Genomic DNA, 14,605 nt, shown 5'->3' on the forward strand with positions numbered 1-14,605 from the left:
CCGCGAGCCCGGCCCCGTCTCCTCCCCCAGAATGCCCCGCGCCAGGCAGCCTTTGAAAAAGCGGCGCGGCTCGTTCAAGATGGCGGAGCTGGATCAGCTGCCTGACGAGAGTGAGTAGGGACCGGCGCCCCCGCTCCCGCCGCCCCCTCGTCCCGGCGGGACACCCGCGCCGCGCCCCGCCGCCCGCCCGCCTCCTTTCTTCGCTCCCTCCCTCCCGCCGCGGGCGCTGTGCGGGGCCGGAGCCCGAGCCTCCTCCCTGGCAACCGGGCCGGCCCGGTCCCCCCCCACCCCCCGCCGCCGCCCCTCCCGGGCGCGGCCCCGGCCCGAGCGGCGGGCGGGGAGCTCCGTCCCGGGGGTGGGACCCCCGCTGCCCTCGGGGGTGCCGGGGCTGGGCCCCCCGCCCCGCCCGGGCGGCACCTGCCGGGCAGGCGGGGCGGGAAGCGGGAGCCGGGCGGGGCGCAGTGACAGCCCGCCCTGCCCGCGGGGGTCGGGGCAGTGCGGGGGAAGGAGCGTCCTGACCCGGGGGAGGGTGAGCTGCCCGCCGCTCCGGACCTGGCTGTCGGCCATAGGGGCAGGAAGGGCTTGTGTATGCGTAGCCCGTGCCCTGCACGGTGCGAGCGGCTCCGCAGGGCTGGGGGGTCAGGGCGTGCACACACTGTGTCTAGGGGGCACTGGTGAATGCGCAGGGAACAGCTCAGAGACCTCGTGTTGTGTGTCAGCAGCAGAAACCTGGCTGTACAGGAAGACAGAATGTAAACATGTGTTTTCGTGCCTACAGTTCTGTATGTCTGCACCTCGAGTGCTGTCTGCAGCTCTGGGCCCCTCACTGCTAGAAGGACACGGAGGTGCTGGAGAGAGTCCAGAGAAGGGGAATGGAGCTGGGGAAGGGTCTGGAGCATGAGTCTGATGAGGAGCAGCTGAGGGAGCTGTGGGTGTTTAGCCTGGAGAACAGGAGGCTCAGGAGTGACCTTACCGCACTCTACAGCTCCTGAAAGGAGAGTGTAGCCGGGTGGGGGTTGGCCTTTTCTCCCAGGCAACAAACGAGAGGGCATAATCTCAAGCTTCAGCAGGGGGAGTTTAGATTGAACGTTAGGAGGCATTTCTTCGCTGAAAGGATGATTGGGCATTGGAATGGACTGCTCAGGGAGGTGGTGGAGTCACTGTCCCTGGAGATGTTTAAGGAGAGACTGGATGTGGCATTTTGTGCAGTGGTCTAGTTGACATGATGGTGTTTGGTTAAAAGCTGGACTCCATAGTCTCAGAAGTCTTTTTTAACCTCATTGATTCTGTGATCTCCATAGGGGTTGTGTGGATGTTGTTTTCAGAGTGCAAGGATTTGATAAAAACATAGTGTAGCTAAAAACCGGACATATGTTGCTGTATGTGTGGATTCATGCACAAAGTACTTGAGTGTTACAGAAAAGGAAATTATTCAATGTAAAATGCATCTAGATGACATCTCTTACAAACTGTGAACTGCCAAGCTAAAACTAGGGCATTAACTAGTTTCAATAGGTGTGCACAGAACCGGGCAGACATTTTCTGGTGACACATTTTTGTTCATCACCACACAAGTTCATCAAGCTACCAAGTCCTTCCATATCCAAAGATTCTCAGAGAGAGGTGACTCAGAGCGGAAATCTTGCTTCTGGCTGCTCCATGTGAGTCTTTGTTACAGCTCCAACAACTGTCAGGAGAAAAGTTGGTTAATGTGCCCACATGGCCGGTGTCATTCTGTTAACTGAACAGATTTATGGAGGATCATCATAAATTATGGATAGAGCTGACATTCTCAGCTTAGCGCAGCTCAGTCAAGGATGCTGTGCTCCATTTAGAGACTGATTAATACAAGTCATGGGCCACTTGATACGACTGTAATTAATAATTAGCTGTGGTTTATTGCTTATTAAATGAACTTTCCCTTTTCACTAGAATGGGCAATGTTTAAGTTACCATTCCTCCATTTGCCTTGCCCATTTTCCAGAGAAAGCACTGTATGTTTCAAGAAGTTAATGTAAGGATGAAAAATAACTTTTTATTCTCTGTCACTTTTATGTTGCCTGCATTGACATCAGGAAGGTTTGACAGATCTGTCACTTCACCTCTAGCAGATACCATAGTAGAGTGTGTGACTCAGTTTCCCGTAGGGCTATGCTGGCGACCATTGCCAGCTGTGTCAGTGTCACAGTCTCTGCTTGGCAGGTGAAGCAGACACTGTGTGGTTGTTTGTAAAGGCAGTAAACTTCTGCTGTGCTGACTTTGACCTTAAGGTTTGTATTTACCTAAGTTAGGTTTAAGTCAGAGGTGTTTTCCATCAGACAGGGAGCTTCATGTTTTCTGCAGCACTGCTGAACTGCTGGAATTGTGAAAGTTTCAAGGAGTGGTTGCCTTGTGCTTCCATTCTTGTGCTATCCAGTTTTGGTGATCTGGATGTTTTCAAATTACACTACTTACTGCCACACATAGTTCTTTCATTTCCAGTCCTATACTTAAAATGAAGATGTAAACTTAGTCCTGGCTAATTTAGCACTGGCTTCATGCAGCTCTCAGTCTGCAGCTTAATATATCAAGGATTATAACAGTAAGTATTGCAAAAATTGTTTTTGGAATATTCTTATGGTATAAAAAGAAGTTCCAAAAAAAGTCAGAATAGTTCATTACTAAGAGCCTTTGAGATTTATGCATCGCCCCTGTGAATTTTCTCCAACATAGTTTATAGTAAAGTAGTAGATCATAACTGAGCTTTCAGATAAAAATAATTACCAGTAAACACAGCATACTTGGTGAAAAGAAAACTGACATTTTGCTGTATGGTAAGAACCACACAGTTTTACTTTCAGATTGGATGTCTGATGAAGTGGAGTTTGTCCCAGAGTATTCTAATAGCACCTTCTTGCCCTCTGGCAGGTTCTGTAATGCAGCTGGGCAGCGACTGTTCCTTAACCCAGGAGTGAGGTGAATGTAATGCACCCAGTTGTCTCTCATGATATGTACTTGTTTTATCTGCTAAAGTTACTATTCTGTTCTTCTCTAAAGCTGCTATTCTGTCCATATAAAACAGTGAGAGGCTTCATGCTGACAGCATGAAATGGTGCCTAAGTTTACATGCATTTCTTGTAGTTTGAGGCCTTTCCTGTGCTGCTGGGGGAGAGCCATGCAGTAATTTGGGATGCAGGTGAAGAAAGAACAAATTTGTGGCAAATCCTCTAGCTGAAAAAGTCCAGGATATTAAAGGTCTCAATTGCAGAATAATAATTTGATTTATATTTTGAAGACAAAAAAATTGTTTCTGCAGGCTGTTGGGTTGGTGCCCAATGAGTGACTAATTTTAGTCAATGCCTTTTTTTTCCTTCTTCTTATCTCCTGGTAACTTTGCAGTGGAGGTAAATGGTGGGCAGCCTTGGTGCTGCAGACCAGATGGCTTTTTCTCTGTGTCTCAGAAGAAGGAATCAGTGCATTGTATTGGAGCATACATAATGCCGCCCTGTCTCCTGCTACTGGTAATAGCAATCTGACCTGTGGGCTGCGTGGTTCTAAAGCTTGTGCAGTGAAGCTGAGGGGAGGCTCTGATGTGAAATGAACTTTTTGCTGAGGTGAGGCTCTGCTAAAACAGGCAGCACATGCAGATGTGACTAAAGATTGTCCTGGTCCCGCCGGAGGCAGAGCTCTGCCGAGAGCAGCACAGGCAAAGCCACCTCTTGCTGCGTCCTTTGGCACAAGTTGGTCTGAGGGAGGAGGATGCTGCCACCTGCTCTGTAAAAGGGAGGGGGAGGTGCCATTTCTAACAAGGGGCATCGGGGGCACGGGGCTGTGCCAGCAGCAAAGCACCAGAGTGCAGCGTTCCCGTGGGCAAACTCCAGCCAGCTGCGGGAGAATCGGAGAAAGAAGGCAGACTCCAGGGGTGGTGGGGGTCAGGGTTCAACTTTTACAAATTCTGAAGTCAGTGTTTTGCCAAATACCATGTCTTGGTAGGCATGGTTGGTGCTGTTCATAGGGGCTTGTGTTTTATGACAGGCAGAAGGGAAGTGGGATAAGGATTTTTCTGCATGGGGGGGAGGCTGCAGCATAAGGGCAGCACTTCAAGCAGAAATTGTTGACTTTACCCCCAGCACGACCTTTTGCTGTGGTTCATGGGTCTGCTGCTCTGCTGCTTTCCTAGACAGCTGCAGGAGGTTGTGACACACCTCTGGCACTTCCATTTTTCAGCCCCAAGGGGCTGTGAGTCCAGCACTGCTGTGGCCTGGATGTTTGAGACAAAAAAAAGCCAGCAGAACTGTGTGAGATTGCACTATCTGGGAGAAGGCTCAAGGTTAGCTTTGTGGCTGCTATACAGTTCTCACAACTAATAGTTTTTGAGATTATTTGTGCTGCCTACCTTTAAAATTGTATGTTACCATGGTATCAATGTATTGTCCATTATGAGAATGCAATTTCAAAAAGAGGGCTTTGTTATTGTGGTTACTGTGGTTTTTGTCTACAGAAGTCCTGTAGAAGGGTTCACATGGCTGGAAAACCTACTTCCATGCAGTAGTTAAAGTAGGATTTGGAAATATACATATGTCAATTTATTGGTAGGCTCATAACATGAGGAAAATACTGACTCGTGCTTGAAGTGAAAAGCTAGTGTTTATTTATTTATTTATTTATTTATCTCTTCAATGAGCCCAAGGTTTGGGGGAAGCTTTAAAAACTCCCCAAAGTGATTTCTCCCTCTGATGTGTATTTTTTACTTTCAGAGTTTTTCTGAATAAGCTTTCCTTGCAGTGGCCAATTGTTTGAGATGCTTCCTCTGCTGAAACAATTTATGCCATGCTTGTGTAGATGAATGCTCTCTTGGAGGATTAATGACTCAGTCTATAATAAAGGCTCATGTTTTTCCCTTCTTCTCCAGGAGACTCTTCTGTCACACCATTTTTTTAGTGCCAGCAATGCAGATTAATAACATAGGTTTTTGAGGTAGTCATGCAACCAGTGTTAAAATAACTGTACACCTGTGCAAATTTAGACAAAATAGTGTAACAATCTGGAAAGGAAGGACTTTGCATCATGTAATTGCTGATCTGGGTCCTAGAATTTTCTATATTGATTTAGATAAGCCCCTTTGTGCTCACATATTAGTGAAATCAGTAGCTATAGAACATCCCTGTGGTTACTTGTAACATTTATTTTCAAAATTATCAGCTATTATAAATTTATTATTAAATTGGAAACACTTTCACAGACCAAATATGTTTGTGTGTGTTCCTATTTAGATTTTCAAATCAGCAGTTGAGAAGCTACATTTAAACTGCTTTACTTCATCTTAGTACTGAGGATGTTCTTCAGGACATTCACAGCTGCCCATATTGAATCGTGGTCAAACTCTTCTTTTGTTTCCATATGAGGGGAGGCAGTAGGTTCTTGGTCTTAAACTTAAACCTGTCTTTTATTTTTGAAAAGGGTAAAAGCTTTTGCACTTTTCTCCTACTCCTCAAACCCTATCTCACATCAGAAATACTTTTCACAGAGTTCATATGGCCTCTAGAGCAGATAGAAGAGGTTTTTTAAGATCTCTTTATTGCAGTGCTCTATGTGCTCCTACATCTGGGAGCAGGGGGCTGGGGCTGGGGGGGGATTCCTGGGCCTGAGTGCCCAGAGGGAGCAGCAGTTCAGGACTGGAGGAGCTGTCCATGCACAGGGACCACGCTGGCTGCCTCTGCAGTCTGTGCGTGTCTGAGCCAGCCAGATATGAAACCATCAGGGCCCTTGTCGTGCCAGACTTGGCAGACCTGGGGTGGTTTTAACCATGGTGGCTTTTTATCAATTTGGTTTTATCTGGACTGGCTGAAAATCATTTCTTGCAAGTGTTACAAAACACATAAATACAGTTATTCCTGACTCTTAGCTACTGATGAGCTTCCTGTTAGGATACTATTTAATACCTCATAATCTAGAACACAGTTATTTTTATTGCACATCTGTGGTGCACATATTTTACAGAATCATAGGGGGTTTTTTTCAGAGCCAGGAAACGCCATTATAATCATCTTAGATTCTTCATTAAACATGCTGGATATACTTGTATTTGGAATTTCTGTGCATCAGTTTTAAGCTTCCTCTTTAGCTACAGTCCTCTGTTTAAAAATGTATTGGTTTAAGATTTGGAGCTATAGGGTGCTCAACATGTCTTTTCTTGGTATAGTTACCTAAAATTTGTTAAACTTTGCATTCATTGCTAATCTGAATTATCCAACGTAATCTTTCACAAAATAGGTCTAGTTATGGCTTTCCATATAAAAGAAAAAATCACTGCAGAGCTATATACCCATCTGAATTATCTTCCTTTGTAGATATTTGTGATCAGTGCAGATCTTGACCTTCTTTGGGAAGAACAAGATTGGAGTGTCTTAATTTTCTCACAATAAGACATGTCTTTAGATATTGAAATTTATCTCCTAGATCTCTGCTGAATCTCTTCCTAATTTTACAGACTTAGTCAAGTGTGAACACTGTGTTCAGGTAATTAATTTACTAACAGCATTTGAAGAGCACTACTCGGTAGGATAGTAAGACAAAGCTAAGGTAATTTACAGTTTACACTGGAGCCATGTGCCAGTGCCACTGCTGTGCTGATCTGCCTGTGCTTTCTCCCCAGGTTAAGGGGTTTTTTACTCTCAGTATTAAGAAAATCACCTTTGAGATCCTCTGAACCTGAAGGAGCTGGAAGCAGATTTTAGTTGTAATAACCTGTATGAATCACAGGCCTTATTTCTTGGTTTCCACCCATTTGCTTTTTAAGTGTTTCTGGAAGTGAAGTCTGTGTCATTGTCACAATAGCTATTTACTTTCAAATGTGTGTGTATTATACTTTAATATCTGTTTATAATTAAAACACATGTTAAAAAGACTGCCTGTAATTATATATTTGTTATTCAGAACAGGAGTATACAAGATTACTGGCATTTAGTGGGAGGCTAGTATATTATAAATCTAATCATTATTGTAAGTAAAGTTTTGTATAGTTTTAATAAATTTCATCTATCCTGTATCACTTTGCAGTTTTTACAGTTCTTGAAATGCTTCTATCTGTATTAAGTGTTGGTTGATTTTTATTGTAACACAATATTGCTTTGATCACCATCCTAGTTTCTGGTTTTGTGGCCCTGGTAGTATTGACATTACTGCCCAACTAGAAGGAAAACATGGGGAGATGTACCATATTCCTTGGAGTTTGCTGTTGTTGCAGAGAGCCCTAAAATCAATATAGAAGAACTTGACAAGAAAAGCCATGTTGTGTCATATTGTTTACCTTTGAGGTAAAATGAAGCTTATGGACATCTCCATTGTCACTTTAGTATCGTACATGTATTCTAAAGCTTTGAGCTACAGAAGTGTTGATGTTAATTTTCTGTACTTTTTTACAGTAAAATAGTTTCATTTAACTTTTGAATTTCCATAGATCAGGAATATTTGAATTGAACACTTGTATTCCTAAATAAAGATGACCTGGATACATTAATTACAGGTCAAGTGAAAACAAATGAGCAGCCCTCTTCTAACATGCATTTATAGAAGATTATCCCATGTGGAAAACTCCTTGGCAACTAATGCTGTTTTGGAATGCTAATCTTGTAAAGCTAGGAAGTAGCACAGTAACCTTCTGCTGGCCCATCATCACCCGCACAGGTGATGATGGGCCAGCAAAGCATCTCAGGCACTTCAGTTGTGAGACTGACACTGCCCCAGAGAAAGCTTTGCTGCCTCTTGCTGAATGTTTCTGTTCCATTGTTAACAGTGTTCATACTCACTCTGGACTGGATTGATTGAACTTGATTCATATCAACAAGATAGCAAGAAAGAGGAAAAAGCTTATGTGTTCAGATGAAGTGCCTGAGATCTCTCAGAAGAGTGACTGTTCTGCAAAGGCAGCATCTCCTCCATTTGACAGTCCTGATGACCCTGCTCCTGTGTCCCCATCCCCAATGGCATGTTCCTAAACTGTGTGTACTTACCTCTGCACACATTTCCCACCATCCCTTATGTAAATTAGGGACACAGTAATTCTTCACTGTTCTTAATGTTACTTTTCAGAGCTGTTCATTCTTGGTTGATAGCAGACTACCCATGTATTTATGCAAGCACAGTGTCTGGTATTTTTAGCATAAAATGTAAAAAAAAATCGTGATACCTTGAACATACAGCTTAGTTTCAAAAGCTGAACTCCCTGTGACTCAGATCATCATTGTATTCCTGTGCCAGTCACTGATAGGGCTCCAACCCAACAAAGGTGATACATCAGAAAAGAAATGTGCAGGAGGTGTGACAGTACAGCCCAGGTGTGTCACCATGGTTCTGACATGTAATCCCAGATGTGGTTGCTGTTGTAGATTTGAACAGCTTGGGAGATGCTGGAGTGGAAGCTCTCTAAACCCTCAGTGAGTCCAAGTTAGTTCTGTTTCATGTCTTAAACTCTGTTTATAAGCTTTTTGGGAAAAAGAACTAGAAACTTTATTTCCTTTTCCTTTCTTTTTTGTATTGAAATTTTGTTTTTTAACAGATGGCATAATAAGATGGCAGCAAACAAAATACTGTGATGAAAACATAAGGAATTAGGGGTCTTTTACTATTGCTGCACCTGTATTCTCTGTAATACTCCCTGGAATGTATTCCCTTAGAGGCAAGTATCTCTGGCACTGTAAGGTTAGTGAGGTAAGGAGCTAGATAAATGGCAGCTGCAAGGCATTTCTGGAGTCAGAAAGTTCTTGGAGCAGCAGTTTCAAAGAGAAGATGAAGGAGAGAGCAGAGAAAGTGACAGGGAGAAGTGGTCATCACACGGGAACATAACTGGAAAGATAAAATTGATTTGAGAGAAAAGCGTGGATCTGAGGAGGCTTTGTCACACAGAAATATCCTCCCCTGTGCCAATGCAATTGTTTCAAAAAGCTCATTCTTAGACATTCTGAACATTTCCAAGCCTGAAGGCCCACTGTAGTCGAGTCCAGTTTTGTTTTTCCTGGCCCAGGAGCATTGCAGAGGTTCTACAGACGCAGTGAAAGGAGAGCAGTGAAATTTTCTTGTGTTTGAACAGTTTGAGCAAAGTAACAATCCTGACTGCATTTGAGATCTGAGTCTGCTGCCTTTCTGAACGAAGAGGTACCACCAAGGGGCAATTAGCTTTCCATCTTCTTCCTTTTGAGCATAAACCACTCCTTTCCTGGAAATCTTTGGCACTGAAGAATTTTGAACTGGTAGAAATAATTTTAAAAAATGTTCTTTAATTTTCTTGTCAGTTGTAAAATACATTTGCCAACTGCATCAAACAAGCCAAATGGGAGAATGTAGTTTGGACATAAAGCCTGTTGAGAATTTGATGTGTTAAACCCAAGTGTTTAACATTTAAAGTTGTTCTGTAGGCATGAAACTAAAGGAAAAAACCAACATGTGAATATGCTTTCAGGATTTATTGGTAATAAATGTATAATTCTATGCTTAGTGCCATGGAAGGTGTGCTGGGTTTGCCCATTCAGTTGTGAAAGATTTTAATACTAAATTCCGCTTTCTGACTGAGAATTAATTAAGAATGAGTAGACTCTGCATAGGTTGTAGGGTTTGAAATAGCTTGTGATTTATGTGGACTTTTTGCTATATTGCAGGTTCTTCAGCAAAAGCACTTGTGAGCTTGAAAGGTAAGAAATTAATATGTTATTTACTTCTACCCAGTCTGACTTTCAGGTGTATTTAGTTTCTGTCTTCTGAAAGTTCAAGAAAACCACAGGCTTTTTTGTTGAAATACAGTGGAGTTTATTGTAGGCATTTGTAGTTCTATAGAATAATAATCCTTGTCATTTGAAACTGTATATATTGTGGTGTATTTAGACGCTGCTCTTCTGGGTGAAATTCCTGAAATGTGTTTTTTCTTCAAAAGTACTGCCTAGGCATCAAATTTGATGAGAAGATTGGGGTAATCTTTCATCTCTTGAGGGTGAGATACAGGAAGGATTCTTAGTGAGACCTGTACATGTGATGAAATTTACATTAGGAAGGCGTTTCACAATTTTATGGTGTTCTCTGTCAGCAAGTGGTGGGCTAAATCAAAAACCTGCTGCTTATATTTTTTTCTTTGAAATTGTCTTCATGAACATTCATGCAAATTTTGAACACTACTAATTTCCTCAATAACTTTATGTATTACAAGGGTTTTGTTACACAAAGAAGAAGGCATGGTCTGTTGAATATGTTGTAATTAATGCCGATTTGTTGCAATAAAATTTTATTTACTTGTTGGTGTACACCCACTTAATAACTTTCTTGAGCTAGAAGGTTTCTATGTCTTGTAGAGCTCTTCTTTTCCAGGTTTCAGTTACAGCCACAGTTCAACTGTTGATTTGTGTCAACCTGACAGCAGAAGTAACTGATTCCAGCAAAGGAGGTTTCAAGAAACCTAAACGTTGTCATAAATAAAAAATACTTGTTTATGTTCCTTCTTGTAGTGAAAATCTCCTTAGTTTTTTTTAATTAATGTTAAGAGTTATTTAATAAAAATACTGAAATCTAAAATCTGTTTATCACTGAATTCAAATATGTTGCAAGTAAATATTTTAGTAGTTGATGATGTTATACTTGGTTTTGGGCAGTAGTTATGTTAAAGCATACACATACATATATATATATATTAATGATATGCTTTTTTCACAACAGAGGGAAGTTTATCCAGTTCGTGGAATGAAAAATATAATTCTCTGCAGAAAACACACATTTGGAAAAGCAAGAATGCTGGTTCTGCAGTGGAAATGGTAAGAAGCAGTATAAAGCTTCAGGATTAGTAAAATACCATACAGTGAGTCAAATGTAAGGATCGCAAAAAAAGGCTGAGATTTATAGTTTTGTAATGTCCAAAGGTGAAACTATATCCTTCACGAGCACTTTGCACAGTTTGCATAAGAGATGAAAACATATTTTATAAATGAATAATCAAACCCATTAAATTGCTGACCTCATTGAATATAGATCAAAATCATTTTCTCTCTGTGTTTTTTTTTTTTTTTCTGAAAAGCAATTGCTATGTGAAGTATTTGTACTGTATCTACCACCTTGACCTTAGGAATCACCAATTCTGATCAACTATTTTTGTATTTCATGAAACATCTCACTTCTAATTATGGCTGAGAACTGAAGCATAAAGGAAAGGAAGATATCACCATGCACTTCCATCATTGTGCCTTCTGATGGGCAGATTTTAATAAAAGAAAAGGACTGTCAGTGAAATTTGTGTATTCTGAGAACTTTCATAAGAGGCCTTGCATTAAAGAACAACCTTGGGGTAGGGATATGAAATGAGCTGCAGCTTCCAATGGGCTGTCTTGTGTTTGGGTTGACCATTTCAGTCTTGTGGTTTGTTTTTGCTTAACTGTGATCTTCTCCCTGGTATTTATTTTGGTAGGATTCATACAGATGCTTATATAGACACATGTTGCTATGTGCTTGTGCTAGAGAACATAAGGTCTACAAAATGCAGTTCCAGAGAGAGACCAGAACTTTGTGAAGACACTTCGTTCCTGCAGTTCATGTCACAGTTTTCAGCTGCTTCCCAGGAATGCCCATCATCTCACAGAAATAAGCCTTACTGGTAACTTAGAAGATCACATGTGCTAAAGACCTAAAGGGACAGGCTGTAATATATGTATAAAATATGTATAAAACCCTTGTTAGTCTTTAGGTACAGTGGCTGGGGGAAAGACCAGAGCATAGTCTGACATGTTGGCAATGACCCATGTTGCTAAGATGTCATGGATAGTTTGAGTTTACTGAATGCTGAAAGTTTTGAAGACATGTTTTACTGCTGGTTGAAAAATCTTTCCAAAAATGCCTGATCTATTTAGCCATTATGGCTGATACCTCTTCACAACACTTGTTATTTTGCTCTGGTGTGAGGCACAGACAGTCCAGAGTGATGAAACTCTTCTCATTTTGGATAGTTCTTTGGAGCATAGTTTGGCATTTTCTGTTGAGTGTTATAAAATAGTTTGCTTTGTCTGGATCATGATGATTTGGTTACCTTGTCAATATATAGTTCCTCTTTCCAGTGTGTGTCTTTCCTGGTTTGTAATATCTACCAGGAATTAATGTTTTCTTCAGTGTGCTGCATGTGCTTAGGTGTCTATCACATACAGGGCACTTCTGTTACTTAAATACATTTGTGTAGTTCTTTTAATAAAATATATACAATTTACAGTAAGAGAAGCACATTTCCTGGGAAAGCCCCATGTTCAGATGGCATGGGACAGACGAATTTTTAGCTACCACTGATTAATTCAATGGAAAATACCTCTTTTCAAGCAGTTAGCATGTCACAAATTTATTAAATGTCTTTCTAAAGTGCAAATGCTTGTTAATGAAGTTTTTTCTAACTCTGTTGATTTATTTTGTCTCTGTCTCTTGTCCTGGGTCACAGAATCTTCATGGAAGGAAAAGGAAAAGCTGCTTCCCCTCAGTGCTAACAGCCAGTCACGAGTTGCTCTTTTGTCCTCAGTGAAAGCAGGAGTCTTTTGTCATAGGGTCAGATGTTGAGGAATAACTAAGTGACTTTTTTCATGACACATTTGAAATATTATTTCTTGTTTTCAGTTAGCCTTCTAATTCTTTCTGAGCTATAGCAGTACACAAGTGAATTTCACTTAGCATAAATTCTAAATTCTTTTTTCTGAGATTGTCACATAACTTATTCAAGATGTAGTTTCTTCAGACTCAGTCTTAGCATTTTGCTATGCAGACACTTTCAATGAGTTAAAAAACCAGCAAACATGCATCACTTTATTAGAAAATACATGCCAAAATTCTGTGTAGCTGAGAACATACAAAACAAATTCAGTGTTTGAATAAACCTTTTTTTCTTTGATCCAAAATTCAAAACAAATTGTTTAACAGATGTACTGCTTATAACCAAGGCAAGCTAAGATACACAAGTGTTTAGACACCTAACTCTAATGGAAACAAGTGGGAGTTAGGCTCTAAATACTTCTGTGAAACTGGGCCAGCAGTGTAATAATGGTTATAGTTAGCATTGGAAAAGCTTGGAATCTTGAACTCCTTCTTCTCTCCGTCCCTACATCTCAGTGCTAGGAGGCACTATTTATTGTGTACTGTGTGCCTGAAAACCAACAGGTGACAAGAGAAGAGGCATTTCATTCCTCTCACTGTGAATCCTGTGCATGAACAGAGAAATCAGCTTTCTTGCTTGTAATTCTTAATTTTGTTTCATACAGCCCTTCAGAAATTCAAAACGGAGTCGACTCTTCAGTGAAGATGATGACAGACAAATAAACACACGGTCACCCAAAAGAAATCAGAAGGTTGCAGTGGTTCCACAGGTACCTACATACATGTATGGAGGTATTTTTACCAAAAAGGGGAACAAGCCTATCTGTTTTAGTTGAAAATTAGAATATATTTGCTTTTCAAGTTGCATTTTTGGCTTATGAATCTTCTTGTTAGGAAAACTGTTGCTAGAAGTAAGCCACAATTCAAAACAGATTAATATTTTTCTTTCTTACAAGTGATTTGTAAGAACCAGTTTATAAGAACTTTCTTACAACAAAGTTAGTTTATGGGTATACCTGTTTTTTGTGGTCTTGGACATAAACACACAGGGCTAGAAAGGATTCCAGACTAACTGCCCATCATATTCCTGCAAACAATCATCTTGTGTAGTCAGCATAAATTTATTCAGCTTCAATTTAAAACTGCCTAAGTTTTTGCACTGATTAAATAACTGAGAAGGCTGCTATAGAATTTAATTGAGAAGGCTGCTGTAGAATTTAATGTATCCCAGCAAGTTAGGGACTTGCTCTAGATTTGTAGCCTAACTGTTTTCATGGCCAGCTTTACCTTCTTGATCCTGTAATGCTAAAGTCCTCAGTTCAGAGAGCTTGTTTTTCCATCCTCCACTTGTTTGTCAACTCCTTGATATAGCACGAAAAAGCATCTGTAATTTGTCAGCCTTTATTTGATATGATAGAAAGGGAAACATCTCTTAGTCTCAGTAAATTGACTCTGTAGTACCTTTGTCATCCACATCAGTTCTCTGTGCCATCGCCTTATGAGGCTGAATTGACCTCACTGAAAAAGTACTATTTGAATACTGCTCTGATTTGCCTTCTGAGCTGTGCTGTGCAGTGTCTCATGTGAAAAGCTTGGCACTCGCCATTTAGCTGAGGTGAGAGCCATGACATTTCTCTTCACTACCATGATTTCTTAAGAGTAGAAAGTTCTGGTAATGTTCTAAACCCAGCTGTTTCTTGCTTAAATGTCTGATTCTGGAGGTCCAATGATTGCCAGATAAATATTTGTGAGGGACTGCAGCTGTTGTAGTTCACATATTTGCTGTCCCACCGGGCTTTGTTTCCTGGAGTTCCAGTGGGAGAAAGGGGCTTGTATCTAGAACAGCAGCAGCCAACAAGGTGCCTACCTCATGCTTTATCTTATTATTGCTGCTACTAAAGTCCAAAATACTTGGAATGTTTGGGGAAGGATAACAATTGATGATGGCATGGGGACCCTGTTTAACCTATAGTCTCAAAAAGCTGTTATATTTTGCAGAAGAGTTTTTCTTTCTCTCAGCTCCATCCTT

General features: G+C 41.1%; 1 protein-coding gene across 1 annotated transcript in view; it reads left to right on the forward strand.

The window, feature by feature from the left end:
- Nucleotide 1: 1 nt before the first annotated feature.
- LIN9 (lin-9 DREAM MuvB core complex component) overlaps nt 2–14,605 on the forward strand; it is a 38,426-nt gene continuing 23,822 nt past the window's right edge. Inside the window, exons 1-4 of the mRNA XM_032747411.3 lie at nt 2–110; nt 9,633–9,665; nt 10,678–10,772; nt 13,242–13,346. Of these exons, the coding sequence (XP_032603302.3) occupies nt 32–110; nt 9,633–9,665; nt 10,678–10,772; nt 13,242–13,346 (312 nt within the window). The 5' untranslated portion in view covers nt 2–31. The remainder of the gene's footprint in view (nt 111–9,632; nt 9,666–10,677; nt 10,773–13,241; nt 13,347–14,605) is intronic.

Source organism: Taeniopygia guttata, chromosome 3 (assembly GCF_048771995.1).
Source record: "Taeniopygia guttata chromosome 3, bTaeGut7.mat, whole genome shotgun sequence".
Lineage (NCBI taxonomy): Eukaryota > Metazoa > Chordata > Aves > Passeriformes > Estrildidae > Taeniopygia > Taeniopygia guttata.